General features: G+C 36.2%; 1 protein-coding gene across 5 annotated transcripts; it reads left to right on the top strand.

Annotated features, from left to right (window-relative positions):
• Positions 1 to 258: 258 nt before the first annotated feature.
• mthfd1a (methylenetetrahydrofolate dehydrogenase (NADP+ dependent) 1a, methenyltetrahydrofolate cyclohydrolase, formyltetrahydrofolate synthetase) lies at positions 259 to 19247 on the top strand. 5 transcript variants are annotated; one of them, XM_079888097.1, is made up of 28 exons: positions 259 to 559; positions 658 to 770; positions 2500 to 2584; positions 3397 to 3456; positions 3536 to 3589; positions 3881 to 4017; positions 4864 to 4964; positions 6062 to 6198; positions 7768 to 7879; positions 7978 to 8105; positions 9461 to 9558; positions 9667 to 9840; positions 10060 to 10196; positions 11448 to 11494; positions 11581 to 11688; positions 11778 to 11852; positions 11949 to 12041; positions 12229 to 12363; positions 12439 to 12507; positions 12653 to 12764; positions 12964 to 13097; positions 13251 to 13292; positions 13509 to 13609; positions 13857 to 14034; positions 14615 to 14722; positions 15981 to 16133; positions 17209 to 17300; positions 18648 to 18719. In XM_079888097.1, the coding sequence occupies exons 1-27, from the start codon at positions 536 to 538 to the stop codon at positions 17278 to 17280; spliced, it is 2787 nt and encodes a 928-aa protein (XP_079744223.1). In that variant the 5' UTR covers positions 259 to 535; the 3' UTR covers positions 17281 to 17300; positions 18648 to 18719. The 5 variants fall into 5 exon arrangements, with proteins under 5 accessions (XP_079744223.1, XP_079744221.1, XP_079744220.1 ...); XM_079888095.1 differs by lacking the exon at positions 17209 to 17300 and having other exon boundaries at positions 259 to 525; positions 18648 to 19247; XM_079888094.1 differs by lacking the exon at positions 17209 to 17300 and having other exon boundaries at positions 18648 to 19247.
• Positions 19248 to 19705: the final 458 nt, after the last annotated feature.

Raw genomic sequence — 19705 nt, 5'->3', positions numbered from 1 at the left:
GCAGGCAGCACAAACTGTGAACACAAAAACCAAGTGTCAGACTTCTCTGCACTCGACTCCTCCCAGAAACCGTATGATTGACAGCTGTTTTGAAGCTTACAGAGACGTGAGGAGGGGGGACTCTGATTTGGAGATCACATGCTGCAGTTCTTTCGCAGGCAAGAAAGAAGAGGAGGGGAACAGAGCTCAGAGTCCCAAGAATGCTCCTCTCCCAGCTCAAAGGATCCCTGATTGGCTGCCTGGCTCTTTCTGTGAAACATCCCACTTCCTTTACAGCCCAGCAGTTGTATTTTAACCTCTTTGGCCCTGTGCAAGCTTTTTCCGCACACCATGTGAGTGTTTGTTTGTTTGTTTGAGCTTGTCTAAGCTTTGCAGCCTTGAAAGGGCTCCTTTATCAGCTTACTTCCCCACTCATACTGGAATAGTGTGGAATGCCGCAGCTGGACCCAGTGATAACGCTCTGGTTTGGGAGCTGCGCACTGCACAGTGTCCCGTGACAGCAGAGGAGAGGAGAAGCGCGCAGAAGTGGGTGTGCATGCTCCGTTTTCACACAGGACAGGTGTTGATATCTGTAGAATACCAAAGCAGCTTGATTTTTAGGTGTTTTTTTCTCTCTATAGTGTTTTCCTACTAACTTTGCCTTTGTGTTTTGCTCAGGAGCAGCTGGAAATGTTTGCCCTCACTGCCTCTGTGCTCCGGCGAGGAGCTTTGAGGTACTGGGACAGCCAATGCACCATGGCAACCATTGTGTCCGGAAACAAGACCTCGCAGTAAGTTTGAGTGTGTTTAAGGGGCCCTTCAGGTAGATCAGGGGTCTTTAATCATTTTCAGGCCAAAGACCCCCTTTTTGAAAATCATTTTCAGGCTCAGAGACCCCCCAACATTCAAGTGTTGATTAAAAAAGGATGCATGAAGCTAATAAAATGTTTTTAAAATTAAAGTACGGTTAAAGGTATTTTTCAAGTATAAAAAGTAATATCTACATTTGAACATAGTAGTATACTGTCTGCAAGTGCAAAAATAATATATAAATAGTAAACTATAAGTATAATGTTATGTTCACTTAAAGAAAACTTGCAAGTATACTGGCAGTATAAACTACTAAACTAGTAGTTTACTGAGAGTACACTTCAGTGTGTACTTTCATAAACTAAAAAATGTACTACTTGTTTTAAAATAGTAAACTAAGTAGTTTACTACTCTAACACTTATAGTACACTTAAATGTATACTTTTATATACTAAAAGTGGGCCAGTTTAGTTCCAAGCAGTATTTTGCTACAAGTTTACTACAAGTACACATTGATATTAGTATACTTACTACATAAAGTATACTTAAAAATATACTTGAACATTACTTAAGTATACTTCATAAAATTAACTTGAAGTATACTTCTTTTTCGTAAGGGTAGCCATATGCTCATAATATAATAATTGAATTATTACATAGATATATTTATATTAATATTAAGTAATATAATAATTCATATATTTATTTATTGTTATTTATAGATACATATTGCATTTTAAGCCAGGCCATACGCTCATAATATAACAATTTAATTATTGCATAACAATATTAATGTTAAGTAATATAATAATTCATATATTTATGTATTGTTATTTATAGATACATATTGCATTTTAAGCCTGGCCATACGCTCATAATATAATAATTAAATTACTACATGCAGGTATTAATAGTAAGTAATATAATAATTAATATATTAATTTATTGTTATTTATAGATATACACAATCGTTCGAAAATTTGGGGTCAGTAAGATTTATTTGCAAGATTTAATGCATTTAACACTTAAATGTATACTTTTATATACTAAAAGTGGGCCAATTTAGTTCCAAGCAGTATTTTTCTACAAGTTTACTACAAGTACATTACATTTAGTGCATTACATTTTTGAAATGTGATAAAACATTATTACACAAAAATTATATTTCAAATAAATGTTGTTCTTTTGAAATTTAAATTCACCAAAGAATCCTGAAAAAAATGTAGGCCTATCACAGTTTCTACAACATTATTAAGCATCACAACATTGATAATAATAAGAAATGTTTCTTGAGCAGCAAAGCAGCATATTAGACTGATTTCTGAAGGATCATGAGACACTGAAGACTGGAGTAATGATGCTGAAAATCCAGCTTTTAAATTGCACTTTAAAATATATTAAGATAGAGAAAACAGTTATTTTAAATTGTAATACTATTCCAGTTTTTTTTAACCATTTTTGATTAAATAAATGGAGCCTTGGTAAGCATAAGAGACGACTTACCAACCCCAAGTCCACATATAAATACAAAAACAATGTATTTATGTATTAAGTAATGATGCTGAAAATGTCCATCACAGGAATAAATGACAATTTAAAAATATAAAACAATATTAAAAATGATATAATTTGATCGAACAATATATGAAAAAATCCCCCTTTTTAAGACCCTGGAAGTAGATCAAATGCCATTCTTCTCTGTATGTCCAGACAGGTGAAGGAGCGACTGAAGAAGGAGGTAGCAGAGATGAAGACTCAGTTCCCAGGCTTCAGGCCCGGCCTGGTTGTGCTCCAGGTCATTCTGAACCTCTTGCTCATTATTTTGGTCCATATAATACACCTTGTGGTGATAGCTAGCTTTATAATTTCATCTCTCTTGATATTCTGACTCATCTTTCTTCTTTTTCTATCACTCTACTCCAGATGGTCATTTGGTAATGTGCCATTTTCTTCTCTCTCACGGTTGTGGGTGTTTTGTTAAAATAGATAATCTCTCTATGGCTTCACGGTCATGCGTTGATAAATGCAAAAGTGTGCAATGTGAAAGAAAGGTGTGTTAGTTTAAAGTCTTATCTTGGGATAAGATAACATTGATATGGTGGGTGACTCATGTCTTGATTCATAATAACTTCACTGCTTGCTGTGTGTTGTTTTGTTGTTCTTATGTTGTAGTATTTACGGTCTGTTTTGATAAATGCATTTGACCATTACATACAAATAACTATATTTAAAACAATAAATAAATAAAATACATTTTAAATTTCAGTATCAAGATGTATATATTATAAATATTTTTCACAAATATTCAATGTAATAAATGAAAAATAACATGCAAAATAGTTATTTTTTCATTATATTTATATATTCGTATTATAAACTAGTAAAGAATATTTAGCAAAAATAAAAAGATTTTCTCAGAAATATTAAAATATTCAGATAAAACAGCATTTTTACCAGTATTGTGTGAGATCATAGATATATTAGACATATTAGACATACTCAGATCAGTGAGTTTGCTGATTATGTTTTTCAGGACGTAAACATGAAAAAAAAAAAAAAAAAAAAATATCCTCTGCGCACTCTCATGTAGCCTATGGTTTGTTCTAGGTCGGGGACAGAGATGACTCAAACCTCTACATTAGCATGAAGCTCAAGGCAGCGGCTGAGGTTCAGTGAGCTGATTTAATAAACAGAAATCATTTTTAACATAAACCTCTCGCTGACACTGTCTCTCTCCCTTACATAGATTGGAATCAATGCAAACCACATTAGGCTTCCCGAAACAGCCACAGAAGATGAAGTAAGAGAAACAGGCCTCAAACAATAACAAATGTGTGATTCACCTCATCTCATTTTCTATCCTTTCTCCTTTCATATATACATGCGCCATTGCTCACAATTCATTATAAAGAAAATTAGAGCTGTGGGAAATCTTCTGTTCATTTCAACTTTGAGCCATGCAGTTCAATCTCATCTTGTTTTGGTCACAGATCAACAGCGTTCTAAACTGTTTATAAAATGTGGCACGCAGCAAATGAAACTTTGTTTTGTGAGAAGTAGTTTGAAGGCTGATCCCACTGATTTTCTTAAGGTCCTACAAAGCATAGTTGCAGTGAACGAGAACCCTGCGGTTCATGGTCTCATCGTACAACTACCTCTTGACTCCATCAACCCAATAAACACAGAGAAAGTGACCAATGCTGTGGCCCCAGAGAAAGATGTTGATGGGTAGGTGAAGTCTTTTTTTTTTTTTTTCTTCAAGAAAGATACGGTGCAGCTGTCAAACTGACATGCTTGAAATGTTTGTTTGAGGAGTACAGTATGTAGAGTAGAGTATGGGGGAAATAGTGGATTTTATTATTATTAAACTAACTGGAATAGACAGGTAGTGCAGACTGCAGAGTTGATTTATTAAGCCACTGCTAGTTTCCAGGTCTAATCACTCTGCTCTCTTATCTGTATTTTTCCACCCAAAGTCAGAGAGCGAATGTCCTCTTTGTAGATGTCTGTGAATATTGGCCTTTTTTTTTTACTGATTTCAGAAAAGTTTGAGGGGCAGCTGAGTCTAAAATCTGCACAAATAAGCAATATCCACATGCAGGATCTTTACACATCCTCATGATAGTTTCATCAACCTCAAGCATAGATCAGTTGTGTTACCGTGTGTCATTTAAAATGTGTTCCTCACAGTGTTTACTGTGATTGCTGACAGGAGTACTGAGCTATATTGAGCTTTTAGCGCTGAAAACTGCCAGTAATCATTTTAATACCTTGGTGAGAGAGAAAAGGGGATGAATTAAGACTAATTAAATTAAATCTTCAAAACCGTTTGTCAAGATTATATTTAAAAAATATAGTTCAAATCAATAATACAAGCTCACAACAATGGTATCATAAATGTAGCTTTTTTTTAAACTCAAATCACACTGTATTTTTTATGCATTGAGCAACAAATAGTCATGCCTGCTCGATATACATTTTCAGGAAAACTTCCTTAATGCATGGTATATTTAAAAAACAAACCCTCTACAGAACATTGTAACTGTATTTTATTTGATTTGTCTTTCCCCCCAGCTTGACCAGTATAAATGCAGGGAAGCTGTCTCGTGGAGACCTGGGCGACTGTTTCATCCCTTGCACTCCTAATGGCTGCATGGAGCTAATCAGTCAGACCGGTGGGTGGAAATCTTGTGAACCTTTACCCATGAGCTCTAGCTCTCATCAGTCAGAAGAATCATAGCATGATTGTCTAAGGGGCCTTCATTCTACAGCACAATCAGTGTGCAGTGTCACTGGATAGGTGTGAGATCTATATATACACACACAGAGAGCAGTGCCGTCTGATGACTGGGTGGTGAAATGAGCTGTCACCCTAAGGAAAGGAACGAAGGATCCAGAACAATCTTTTTTTGCATCACATCTAGATGAGTCAGAAAGGAGCTCTGATCCAAAACCTAGTGAGCTTCCTTATTATCTACTGTCTACATGGACAGCATCTCCAATGATAAGCTTAAAAATACACCAAAAATATTTCGTAAAATATACAGATCGATTGGTGTTTTGCAGTCTTTAATAAAATATACACCACCGTTCAAAAGTTTAGGGTCGGTAAAATGTTGTAGTATTTTTAAAAGAAGAGTCTAATCCTCAACGAGGCTGCATTTACTTGATCAAATATACAGTAAAAACAGTAATGTCCTGAAATATTATTACTTTTTTTTAATATATTTTGAAATGTCATTTATTCCTGTGATGGCAAGGAATTTTCAGCAGCCATTATCCCAGTCTTCAGTGTCACATGATCCTTCAGAAATCACTCTAATATGTTGCTTTGCTGCTTAAGAAACATTTCTTATTTAGTATCCATGTTGAAAACCGTTGTGCAGTTTTATATTTTTGTGGAAACCATGATAAATAGAAAGTGAACATGTGAAAATGTGAAACAAGTGAAAATTAACAGCATTATAAATGCATATAAATGCATATAATAGCATAATAAATGTCTTTGTCACTTCATTGCTGAAAACTTACTGACCTCAAACGTTTGCCCGTTAGTGTACACTTTTATGTGCGACAAATATTTCTATAACCTTGTCGACCATCTTGTCTTTTCTTAAAGCTGAACATATTGCAATGCATTCTGCCTTCTCCACAAAGGATACATGTGTTGCTGCTTTATAATTTGACTCAAACAAGGCAGGACAATTAAGATAAGAGCTTTTAGAATTTTCAGAAAATGCTGTCTCTCTGCAAGTGTGATTCATGTGTGCAGGTGTGAGTGTGATGGGAAAGAATGCTGTCGTGATCGGCCGCAGTAAGATCGTTGGAGCTCCAATGCACGATCTGCTCTTATGGAACCACGCCACAGTGACCACCTGTCATTCAAAGACCCTCGACCTTGCTGAACATGTTGGTTTCATTTGCTTCTCTCATGCTCTATTTTATATCCCTTTTCCCATTACAGTTTTGAATATGAGCAATTCCTTTTCGAATGGGAACTCGCACTGCGTCCTCTAGAGGATGAGTTCCAATTCGAAAGGGAACGTCTCAGTTTACGCATGTAACCATGGTTCCCTGAGAAGGGGAATGAGGCAATGCGTCTCTCTGCCATGCGTCGGGCCTACCTGTCTACGTCTCCTTAAGGCAAGACACAGCAGGCAAAAACATTGATTTTTCATGCAGTGGTCAGTTTTGAGATTTTGGACTAGTTTACTCCTTCAATATGTGTTCTTTCAAGCTGCTATAAAGAAAACGTTGAAAATATACATTAAGATGTTTATTTTTTCACATTTTGTTTACTTGCGGCAGTAAGTTTCTCCCGAATTTACCCAAGTTAGCATTCCAACGCGACATGCCGAGTTCCGTCTGTTTACTGAAGTCTGTCATGACCGGTATCCTTGTAAAGCTCTGAGTCTCCTGCACAACGCTATGTAACCCAAATATGGGCATTTCCTTTCTATCAGTAACCAATCGTGAATGTCCAAAGGGGGATTTAAAGCTAACGACGATATCTCATTTAGAGCTATTTAAATCTTTAACTGCCGTTTTCTCAAAATTAGTTTTTTGTCATTCTCCAGTACAAACATCTCAGCCTATGTAGCACTTATGTACACCAAACTTTCCAGTCATACACTTAGCAGTATTCTGAAGATATTTTCAGAGGGATTTGTTAATAAATCATTCCTGGCCTGATTTATGTGATATTTTAATTAAAAAAATATGGCGAAAATCGATTTTTTAAGGCTATGGACAGTATATTTTGATTTCCTAGGTAATGAAAGAATATATCCTGAAATCCCTCTGAGTTTTTTTTTTCATCTTGTGTGTAAACAAAATGAAAAAAGAATTTTGCACCTGGCTTTATCATATGTTCAGATCTATCTACCGAAAATATATGCAAAATCTTGCATATTTAATGAGATAATGCATAATTTGCATAATTAAACATACAAATTTCTAAAACTTGTAATACATTTTTTTATATACTTGTGTAAGTAATCAACTGAGGAAGTTTCATGGTGATAAATTCATGGTTAAAATTTTTACCCTATTCACCTGTAGTGTCTCGCATTAAGACAAAGAAGTTGATGATGTCTATAACAGGTGCCCTTATATACTCACTGTCACACCAGTTGTGACATCACGAACTGTCGCCGGCCAATGACATTGTCCCGTTTAAACACATGCTTCAGACACCAGTCAAGCTGGATGCATTCCCTGAAGTGTCCTCTAGAGGATGCAGTGTCTTCTTCCCCCTCCTCAGGGAACCATGGTTACATGCGTAATCTGAAACTTTCTTCATCTAGATTCTACAAAAAAGAAGTGCTCATGACTCGGTTCTTTACAAAATAGTGAGATGTATTTATTGTTTGCTTTATCGTTGCTGAGTACAGACCTTTACTTGTTGTGCAGTTTGGTGTAATGGATGGAGAGCTGGAGTGAATGCTGGAGTAACTTTCAGTGTCTTGTTTTCTTTAGGTGGGCAGAGCAGACATCTTGGTTGTGGGTGCTGGCAGAGCTGAGATGGTGAAAGGAGAGTGGGTGAAGGAGGGGGCGGTGGTCATAGACTGCGGTATCAATCATATACCAGGTCTCTCTGCTTGACTGTATCTACTTGTCTAAAGCAGTTACGGAATATTAAATAGCTACTGGTTTTAGCTCACGTGTTTACATTGAACTCGCACACAGACCGCAGTAAAGCCAGTGGGAAACGAGTGGTGGGGGATGTACACTACTCCTCAGCTAAAGAGCGAGCTGGATACATCACCCCAGTGCCTGGTGGAGTCGGACCCATGACTGTAGCTATGCTGATGAAGGTATCATTTTAGGAGCAAATTACTCTGTTTGACTTGTTTGTAAAGTGAACAGCAATTGTGCCAACAACAATGACTAGTACAGACAAATAAATGCAGTAAGATAGGCCTACTCTGCATTTTCCCAAACAAATGCAAAGACGAGAGAGATTTTTGGAGAGAGTATTTACTGCAATCAGCTGAGTAATGTAACTGAAAAAGACTGTCACATAGAGTCTTGTTTATTTCATGCTCACTTGTTAAAATTAGTGGAAAGTTGGACCTGCTTTCCTTGAACAAGCTTTCCGTAAAGTACTGAACAATATTATTTGTCACAAATTAAAAGTTTATATCGGTGATTGTTGATGTTTCCGGAGCCCCTAAGGGGACATGGTGGTGGAAAAAAAATCTGAGATGGAAAGAAAAATAATAAGTCACTGCTTTGGCGTTCTCTCGGAAATGTATTGCGTTCCCACAGAAACTTTGCGTTAGCTTGCAAAACCTATACATTCCCTTGCAAAAACTTTTGCATTCACTCGCAAAACTTTTTTTGTTCTTTGCGAGCGAATGCAAAGTTTCTCAGGGAAAGCAGACAATTTGCGAGAGAACGCAAATAATATTTTCACCATGTCCCTTTAGGGGCTCCGTAGATACTGTATTAGAGATGGGTCATTATTAAAATTCTGGCCAGTAGAAATAAGCTTATAATTATTTTTTATTTTATGGCTGATATTGAAATTCTTCTAAATAAATAAAAAAATTAAAACCAAGGGAATCACAACATTATAAAATACACTACTGTTCAAAATGTTAGCAGCATTAAATAGATCAAAAGTGTCAGTATAGACATTTATGATGTTGCAAAAGATTTCTATTTCAAATAAATGCTGTTATTTTGAACATTCTATTCATCAAAGAATCCTGAAAATAAAAAAATGTGTTTCAGTTAAAAAAATAAATAATCAAGTAGTACATCTGTTTTAAACATCGATGATAATCAGAAATGTTTTTGAGCACCAAATCAGAATTTTAGAATGATTTCTGTGGGTCATGTGACACTGAAAACAAGAGTAATGACTGCTTGAGAGGCTTCTTCCAAAAACATTAAATCTTAATGACCCCAAACTTTTGAACAGTAGTGTAAAGTATGAAAATGGATGTACATTTTGAGATTTGCTAAAGATTACATTTTTTAAAGTGGATCTTTAAGTAAACATTTAATGACAAAATGTCATCTACATTTAAAAATATAGGGAAGTGAGCTTGCTGAGTTAAATACTGACTAATGGAAATAAAAAAAATGTAAATGTAATATCGGCCGATAACTGATTTTATTTGCTTTTGCAAATGTTTGTTATTCTCATTTGGATTTGGATCAGAATACAGTTGAAAGTGCAAAGCGGTTTCTGCAGACATACACTCCAGGGAAGTGGAGCATAGTGTTCACAAAGAAGAAACCCCAAGAGCCTCAGCCGAGGTACTGTCATGGCTTGCTTGCTATTATAACGATTGTTTAATTTAAGCATATTCTGTGAAATGCATCATGACTCTTGCTGACCCATGTGATGCCTATTGCATTTCCTAGTGATGCTGTAATCTCACGTTCATGCCAAAGCAAACCAGTCGGTCAGCTTGCAAGAGAGGTGGGCCTGTTTTCTGAGGAAGTGGAGCCATATAGCAGAAGTAGGGCTAAGATACGACTGGATGTTCTGAAACGCATGAAGAAACAGCCTGATGGGAAATATGTGGTTGTCACTGGGTAAGATGCATCTTGATATGCAAATATAATTATGAACATTAGCATAATCTTATAGGGTAGTAACTTTCCACAAGCACCAAATGGGATCTTGCAACACTCCATTAAGCCTGGGTCACACAATGCATTCACATCCAGCTTAAGCTCTGTTTCTGAGCAATTCGCCAAACAAACTAAACGCATTGCTTTCAAAGTCAATCCATTCTGTGTTACGGTGACCAGAATTACTTCTACTCCATTGGGCGAGGGAAAGCGCACCACCGCTCTCGGACTGGCTCAGGCTTTCGGGGCCCTCCTGAATATCAACGCTTTTGCTTGTGTGCAAGAACCTTCCCCAGGATCCTGTTTTGGTGCTAGGGGTGAGGGACAAACATTTGTTTTTTTGTCAAGTTTCCAAGATAACTACTGTAGAAGCTCATTTCCGCAACATAAGAAAAAAAAAATCATGCTTTGGTAAATCATAATTATGGGATAAAAATGAAGATGTGAATGATAGATGTTATGAATAATAACAAAAAGTTGAAATTACGAAATAAATTTATAATTATGATAATTACATAATTTTGACTTTTTATGTTATTATGACTTATCTAATAATTTTGTCATAAATGAAATTGAGATAAAACGTTAGAATTATGACAAAAGCTAGTCGAAATTGACAAAATAAAACTAAAAGTTATAATTATGATATTAAAAGTCACCAATATCCCTTAATATCTACGGAAGCCCTGAACCGCAACGTAAAAAAAATAATAATAATTAAGTAAAAAAAAAAATATATATATGTAAAAAAAAAAATCCTATCATTTCGAGATTAAAGTCGAAATATTTCAACTTTATTCTCTAAATATTTCGACTTTAATCTCGAAATGATAGCATTTTTTTTTTTACATATTTTTTTTTTTTTTTACTTAATTATTATTATTTTTTTACGTTGCGGTTCAGGGCTTCCGTAGATATTAAGGGATATTGGTGACTTTTAATATCATAATTATAACTTTTAGTTTTATTTTGTCAACACAGATACACACACACACACACGCACACGCATGAATGCCTGTGCGGCAATGTGAAATAACGGAAAGCACACACGCAACTTCTACGGAAGACTTTATTCTCGAAATATTTTGACTTTAATCTCGAAACATTTTGACTTTAATCTCGAAACATTTCGACTTTAATCTCGAAACATTTCGACTTTAATCTCGAAACATTTCGACTTTAATCTCGAAACATTTTGACTTTAATCTCGAAACATTTCGACTTTAATCTCGAAACATTTCGACTTTAATCTTGAAATATTTCGACTTTAATCTCGAAATGATAGCATTTTTTACGTAATTTTTTTTTTTTTTTTACGTTTTTTTTTTTTTTTTTTACGTTGCGGTTCAGGGCTTCCGTAAATATCTCACAATTGCAAATGGATTACAAACATTTGTAAACTTATATTTCTCATAATTTCTTGCCATGCAACTTAATGTCTCACACTTACTTCTTATTTTAATTTACGGAACTCACAATTACCCATTTTAATTTAGACTCTGAGACAAAAAACAGGCTTTAATAGCTTAAGTGGCTCAAAAGATTTGTTGGTTCCTTCCTGTTTACAGGGGTTGCTGTTGGAGGTGGATACTCTCAGATTATCCCATTGGAGGAGGTATGTTTGATTTCCTCTTGAAGTGCAGATTCGATAGCATATTTCATCAAATGTAACGCGAATATCTTCTAACACACTGATCCCAGGTCAGCCTTCAGCCTTCAGGCCAGAATGAGCTCATATCTGCTGCCAGTAGAGTTGTGATGGACACTATTAAAGCACATGCTCACTATGAGACCAAGCTTTCTGAGAAGGTCAGGTTTGTGTTTGATATGCGTGTGGTTATACTCATGTGTTTGAATGGCTTGTATTTGGTATGATCTCATATGCTTGTATCTTACAGGCTTTGTTTGACTTATTGGTTCCTCTCAAAGAGGGTCAAAGATCTGTCTCCCCAGCCCAGCTTAGCCGGCTGAAGGTAAGTCATAGAAAACACATTCTAGAGTCAAATATTAATTTCAAAACCACTGCAGAAGTATGATGACATGGTCACTTTGTCCTTTATGACCTGTAGAAACTGGGCATTGAGAAATCTGACCCCTTGACCTTCACAGGGACCGAGATAAGACGTTTTGTCCAATTGGACATTGACCCAGAAACTACAGCAGTATGTATCAGTATCACAATGTCATTTTGTCACTACATTTGACCTAGTGCCTTTCTTGATAATCTAATTCACATTGTATTATGTTGTGTGTGTGTGTATATATATATATATATATATATATATATATTGTACACAAAAAAAAATGTTGGAGAGTGATTTGTTTACTTTAAGTATCTGTGCTGTTCAGGATTCTGACTCTTTGGAAAACGAGATCATGGCTATACTGTCACTCAGCAGCAGTGAAGAGGAGATGCAGCAGAGACTGGCCAAGATAGTAGTGGCTACAAACAAATCTGGAGATCCTGTCACCACAGAGGATTTAGTCAGTATGTGTTCATGTGTTTGTGTGTGTCTATATTATGCGTGTGATCTAATGCACACAACTTTGTCATCACAGAATGTCAGTGGTCCATTGGCCATGCTATTGAAAGATGCCCTTAAACCTGTTTTGATGCAAACTGTAGAGGTAAGATTTAATAGTGAAAAATGTTGCATGACTACTAAAAATGTCATTGTCATTTTTCAGAATAAATATTTTATCACTGCACACAGAATTATTCTTATTGATTTCAGCTCTGTCAGATTCTGTCTTAGCACATCTTTCTCTCTAGGGTACACCGGTGTTTCTTCACACCAGCCCATTAGTTGACATTGCCCAAGGCAGTCCTTCCATTCTGGCAGACAAAATGGCTTTAAAAATGGTCGGATCCAAAGGATTTGTAGGTGAAGAAGAAATACACTTTATATAATTAATTAAAAAGTTTTTTTTTTTATCATTCTTACTTTTTAAATGCTGTGCACTCATGTTAGAAAAAATACTGCACAATGGTCTAGGTTTCTGGAAAATAAAAGGCAAACACAAATAAAACTGTCACAATATTCAAAGTCTGGCTAATCTGAAGCTACTTTCCTGTCTTTCCAGTTACTGAGTCTGGGGCTAACATTGGCTTGGAGAAGTTCTTCAACATTAAATGCCGCTACTCTGGCCTGCAGCCAGATGTGGTAGTGATGGTGGCCACTGTTCGTACCTTGAAGATGCATGGCGGCGCCCCCTCTGTGAGTCATAACCACAAATCTATAGATAGATTTCCATTATGGGTTCAATTGAACCAATAACACATCAACTGTTTATTAAATGATCAATCTTGTGCTGGTGACAGAGGCAATAGCTCACATTGTCTTTATGCTTCTATTCGTTCTTGTTTATAGGTCCAAGCAGGTTTGCCCCTTCCAAAAGAGTATTCACAGGAGGTAGTGCAATCTTTTAGCTGCCACTTTTTGCCAATCTCTTAATATTTTAAATATGTTTATAACCTATAATTTACTGACAACCATTTAATATTCAGTTCTAAATTTTGATGATCATCAGTCAGGTGGAAGTCAAATTACCAGTCAGGTAATTACATGCATGCCTATGATTAGATGAGTTTATATACCACATGATACATGGTGTTTTCTCCAATGCAGAACCTCAAGCAGCTGGAGAGAGGATGTTGTCACTTGAGGAGACAGGTGGAATGTGCACAAGCTTTTGGTTTGCCAGTGATCGTAGCTGTCAACAAATTCAGGTACGACATCAAGCAGCCAACAAAAAAGTGTTGTCTGTGCCTTTTCTCATCAAGCTATTTGCAACTATTCATACATTATAAATATGTACCATTTTATCACTAATATCACTAATTATATTCAAATAGTCTCTTAGGTTTTTATCCATTGTACACTAATCGTATGCTTACGAGCCAATCTGAACCACACACAGCCCTCCCACTCTGAGTGAATGTGTGTGAATATGGCCTCTGATTGTATTTGGCGCAGCTCTGATACTGACGCTGAGCTGGAGCTGGTGTGTGGCCAGGCGAGGCAGGCTGGTGCCTTTGATGCAGTGAAGTGCACTAACTGGTCTAAGGGGGGCGCTGGAGCGTTGGCTCTGGCCGAAGCTGTTCAGAGAGCAGCAAAACTACCTGGACGGTTTAGGTTCCTGTACGACTCGCAGGTAAGAAGTGGCAGAGTGGGTAAAATTTGCTCTGATACATTTACATTTATGCATTTAGCAGTCGCTTTTATTCAAAGAAGAACATAAAGTACAAATAAGGTAACCAAGGTTTAAATCCCACAAGGGAACATCCACTAATTTTACCACTGAAATGATATATGTTAGCGGCATCATTAAATGCCTTATACAAGTATACAGTATTCAGGATTTTTTTTTTTTTCACCACCCAAGGTCCTTGTGAAGTTCATTCCCACACATATTCTGAGATCAATTAACACTTTATATATATAGAGCTGTTTCATTACCAGCCAATTACTTTATCATGCATGAAATCTTTTTAATTGACAAGGTTTAAATATAACCAGTATAAAAACTGTTCATCACACATTATAGCAATTAAGGCTAGAAAGATGCCTGTGTGTATAACGGGTGGTAGGCCTATGTGATGTGTGTGACTAGCTTTGAGTAGAAGCAATTTGGGTGTGTACAGAAAGATTCCACTGATGGAATGAAGCCAAAATCCATCACTCAAACTAATAAATGCATTATTAAACACAAATAAATGTTGTTTTTCCTCCAGATTCCAGCTGCTGATAAGTTAAGGACTGTGGCACAGAAGATGTACAGAGCGAAAGATATCGAGCTCTCTCCAAAAGCAAAGGAAAAGCTTGCACTTTATACAAAACAGGTGAGCTTCCTTTACACAATTTTCCATTCCAATGCTCTACTTTTCCATTGTTTGTCTATGTAAACGTGCTAGACGGACGTGTATAACCGTTGCACTTCACGTCTTGCATCTTTTTTGCAGCGTCTCACACATGACATAGCGTTCTCAAAAACGGCTTCATGCGTTCATGACAAAAACGCGGCGCTCATGTTAAAATCAGTTCAACTTTAAAGGAGAACTCGGCAACTCTAGCGAACTCTAGTCACTTCTTCGCTGATTTTCCCTTTTGTTGTCGCGTGTTTTCCCCACGAGCTCCCCCTACAGCTGTGGGGGGGCGTATATTTCACAACACGGTCGTAAAAAACTCACTTGCGGCGGCCTCCTCCCCCTCTCTACAGCTGCTCATGTGCGTTTGTTTTGATCGGAGCAAGCCAACTGTATCGTGTGGAGCTATGTCTACCGAGGTGGGTAATCTGGTAATACATGCGTGTGTGTTTATGTCGAATTGCCGTAAAGCAATTCGTGTTTCGCGCTCGTTCTCGCTTCTCACGAGACTTCCAATTTCTATCTTGCCGGGACGGTAGTCCCCAAGTTGCAAGGTTGGTTTTCCGCCTGGGAACGCTGGGGGGAGCGGGGAAAGTCACCAATATCACCAGAACAGGTTGTTTAACCATCCAAATGAATTCTAGACAGTTTTATTAAGTTAAAAAAGTTACCAAGTTCTCCTTTAAAAAATTGCCTTGATCTCACATTTTTCAGAGCAAAAATGGGTGTTTAATTACATATACATGCAGTGATTCACATACATTTCTAAGATATTTGCTTAGTTATAGAACGAACTGGATTAATGAGAAGTTCTCCATCAAATGCAATATATACTATGACACAAATACTAATACTGTTGGTTAATTAATGTGGATTGGTTATAATTAGTGGAAGCAGCTGTTGAAAGTTAATGAGAGGTTTAAAAACATATGGTGGGACATATTGTGGATACTTTAAGTGGAAAATGTTGTGTACCAGATTGTTGAAGAGATAGGTTGGACTGTTGTGAATTTGTGTATGTTGTATTTTGTGTGTATAAAAAGAAGGGGGGGTTCTTGTTATTTTGGGGAATTATTGGACTTCTGGGAAATTACAATGTGTTCTTTAACACATACTCATTCTGCTTCCAGAAGCTCTAAACTTGCACTACAGTATTTAATGTATGTATCCCTGTCTGCCTGAGGGAGTGTAACATTCTCTCTTATTCGACTTATCTCTTTAATCTCTCTTAAAGGGCTTTGGGAATTTGCCTGTTTGCATAGCCAAAACACACCTGTCCTTGAGCAATGACCCCATGATGAAGGAAGAACCCACCAACTTCATGCTGCCCATAATCGATATCAAGGCCAATGCTGGAGCAGGTTTCCTTTCTTGTCTGACTAACTCGGTGAGCTTTATAGTACTTGATCTATCTGTAGCAATATTATATATATATATACACACACTACCATTCAAAAGGTTGGGGTCAGCAAGTTTTTTTTTAAGAAATTAATACTTTTATTCAGCAAGGACACATTACATTGCTCAAAAGTCACAGTAAAGACATGTATACATTATAATGTTACAAAAAATATATATTTTTGAACTTTCTATTCATCAAAGATTCCTTTAAAAATATATTAGAAACCTCAAATTTAAGTAGTAGTAATTAAGTAGTACAAATGTTTTCAACATTGATAATAAGAAATGTTTCTTGAGCACCAAATCAGCATATTAGAATGATTTCCGAAGGATCACGTTACACTGAAGACTGGAGTAAAAAATCGTAACAATCCCCAGCTTTTGAATGGTATATGTAAAGGCTATATTTTTCACTCCTTGGTGGTGTACATTAAAACACTACATCAAATGAGTTCCCACAAATCTTCCCATGCCTGAAGAAGGAAAAAACACAACAGTAAAGTGATTGTTGTCGTCAACCGTGTTTATGATAACTGGCTGAACATACTAATGGAAGATTAAATGATGAGATTACATGAACACTAGGGTGGTTAACCTCTAGTCAGATAATGTCATTGACTCATTTCTGTCCCCTTTAGTCAGTCGCTCATCGGGTGAGTCTACATTGCAGAAAAGAAAGAGAGAATATTTGGTCACACTTGTTGTGGATATTTTTATCCAGACACGTTGCTAGGCTGCATGCTGTGCTGAACATGAGCTGTTCAACAAAATCCACTGGTGGTCCAAGTGACCTTATCCAACGTTTATGTTCATTACAGATTACAAATGCAAGTCAATTTGTTAAACTGCTCTTCAGGGTAGCTGCCATATCCATTTTTGGTTAACTTGGCTCAGGATGGTTTTCTTTAGCTTGTCGGACAGTTTTTATTTTTTCTGTTCATTGTTTGAGCTAGCTTAAAAATATCTATATTTTTTTTTTATCTGGAAAACAAAACATAATGGGGTGTGTTATTAAGCTAGTCTCCTTCCAGATTGACTAATTTCTTCAAACTCTCCAACAGACAAATACAGAAATGGATGATCCCATGTGGCCCTGTTTCCATGGCAACAACCTTTACCATGACAGCAAGTAGCTCAGTGGTTACTTGCTAAGGTGGGAAAGCCTTAGCAAGTAATTGGTTTTGTTAAATTGGTTTAATTAATGGTCAATCAAACTTTTAATAACTGGAAAGAAAGAGACACTTTTCTTTTTAACATGGCTAAATTATTTTTAAAACCTACAAAGACAGTCAAATCATTGCATCAAATTTGAGAATATCTTTTTCACTATATTATTTGTAAACTGACAAATGATGTTGCTGTGTACAGTATTTTAATTCACTCCAGATTTCACAGTTAATACGCTTGGCTCCTTGAACCATAAGATATTTTTAGCCATGACTGAGCTTTAGCAGCACAGAACCAATTGTCTGTCAGTATTGTTCTTAGCACGTTTACGCTGCAGTTTGCCAGTATTATTGAAAGTCCCATTTGATTTTATAGTTGACGCATTGATTTATGAGATAGCTTCCATGTCTACACATTGTTATCTTATATGACTTAAATAAAGTCTTGGCTTGGCCTTTAATGAAGTTTCCAGTTGCTATATATACTAAGCTGACAGCCTGATTGTAAACTATATATATATATTGTATATTTGTCCAGCTTGTTAGTCCAGTTATACATGTTACCCAGCAGCCATTGCTGCTGTCCAGTAGTCAAGGATCACATATGTCTCCAGTTATCTGGTGCTGTGTGGCTAGCAAAGCATTCAGTTTTTAATAGATGAAACCATACTGTATACCGTTCAAAAGTTTGAGGTCGGTATGATACTTCAAAATATTTTTTAAAAAGTCTCTTATTCTCACAAAGGCTGCATTTATTTGAAATAGAAAGCTTTTGTAACATTATCAATGGCTTTACTGTCTCTTTTGATTAATTTAAGGTGTTCTTTCTGAAAATAAGTATTAATTTCTGTCCAAAAAAATCATACTGACGCCAAACATTTGAACGGTAGTGTGTTGGGTAGATTAGTTACAAATTGTTTGTTACTGATTACAAATTACACGGCAAAAATTGTAGTTAGTAATGTAATCCATTACATTACACATTTTTAGGTAATATAATCTGACTACTTTTTGATTATTTTTTACCTAACTGGTTTAACACATTTAATTGAAAATAAAAAGAGGGATCTGATTACTTAATCCAGATTATATGTAATCAGTTACTACCCAGCACTGTGTGTGTATGCTGGTGTGTGTGTGTGTGTACACAGTACATATTTATATACATTCCATGCATTGTATCTGCCCATTAACAGCCAAAAAAAAAAAGGTTCCATTAATTGTTTTGTTGAAACTGTTGAATAAATGAGCTAATCTAAAGCTAAACCCAAAGTTTTATGGGCTTATTTTAACAAATTGTTGCCTTCTTGTTTTCATGTTTTAAAATGTTATAGGTTTCATGGAAAACCGACATGCATACACAGGCTTCCAAGGGCATATTTTCCTCAGACCTCTGGGACCTCAAGTCACTGTGTATTAGCATTGGTGGCTTTGAGTCTGAAATAACATTTCATGAATGAGATATCAAGATTTGTGTCATATCTCCTGAATAAAAGATGCAATCCCTCTTCTGAACAAAGTTTAAAACATGCCTGAATGATAAAAAAATAAATAAATGGAAATGTCTGCTACAGACATAATTATAAAGAAGACCCTGGGAAAATTAGATAACCGGTCATATTTGCACATATGTCTTTTGCAAACATCAAGCGAGCTTCCAAATGAGAATTAATTTCTGTGTGCCATCTGCTCATCGTGGACGTTTCATTTGAATGCCAGATTAAAGATTTTTGTTTGTGATCATTTGAGGGTCACTGAACTGATAAATGAATATTGCCTATTTTTAACAGTATATAGTCCAAAGTGAGCCAATGTCATTATTAACCTACAAATTGAATTTAAACAAAAAAAGCATGTATGTGTGTGTGTGAGAGAGAGAGAGAGAGAGAGAGAGAGAGAGAGAGAGAGAGAGAGAGAGAGAGAGAGAGAGAGAGAGAGAGAGAGAGAGAGAGAGAGAGAGAGAGAGAGAGAGAGACAGAGAGAGACAGAGAGAGAGAGAGAGAGACAGAGAGAGAGACAGAGAGAGAGAGATTAAAACTGTCCCTCAGTTTTACAATCATCTCATCTAATCAAGACCAACACATTTGCCCATAAAATAAGTAATCAAATCTTGGTACTTGGTTACCAAGGAGACAAAATTGATCAGATGAAATGAAGACATTGGATGTGTGAAAAACAACTTATCACATGAATAAAATATTTAATTAATCGTTTCCAATGAAGTTGTCATTTTATCAGATATTCAAAAAGTGTTAAAATAATCAACTATCATTGATAGTAGATAAATTAAACTAATGAGAGTGTGAAAAGTGTTTCAAGGGCCAAAAGTAGTTGAATAAATTAACAGTTTAGTGTATTTTCGACGTTTAAGTGTGGACAAAAATGGCTAAAT

Source organism: Squalius cephalus, assembly GCF_949319135.1.
Source record: "Squalius cephalus genome assembly, chromosome: 12".
NCBI classification, from domain to species: domain Eukaryota; kingdom Metazoa; phylum Chordata; class Actinopteri; order Cypriniformes; family Leuciscidae; genus Squalius; species Squalius cephalus.
This window is presented reverse-complemented; position numbering and strand designations above follow the sequence as displayed.

Excerpts from the sequence above, each read along its gene's own strand:
- mthfd1a (XM_079888094.1), top strand. The coding sequence starts at position 536 with ATGCTCCGTTTTCACACAGGACAG. Across the intron at positions 12,364-12,438 it reads CTGTCACCACAGAGGATTTA|AATGTCAGTGGTCCATTGGC; the intron begins GTCAGTATGTGT and ends TTGTCATCACAG. Across the intron at positions 12,508-12,652 it reads TTTTGATGCAAACTGTAGAG|GGTACACCGGTGTTTCTTCA; the intron begins GTAAGATTTAAT and ends CTTTCTCTCTAG.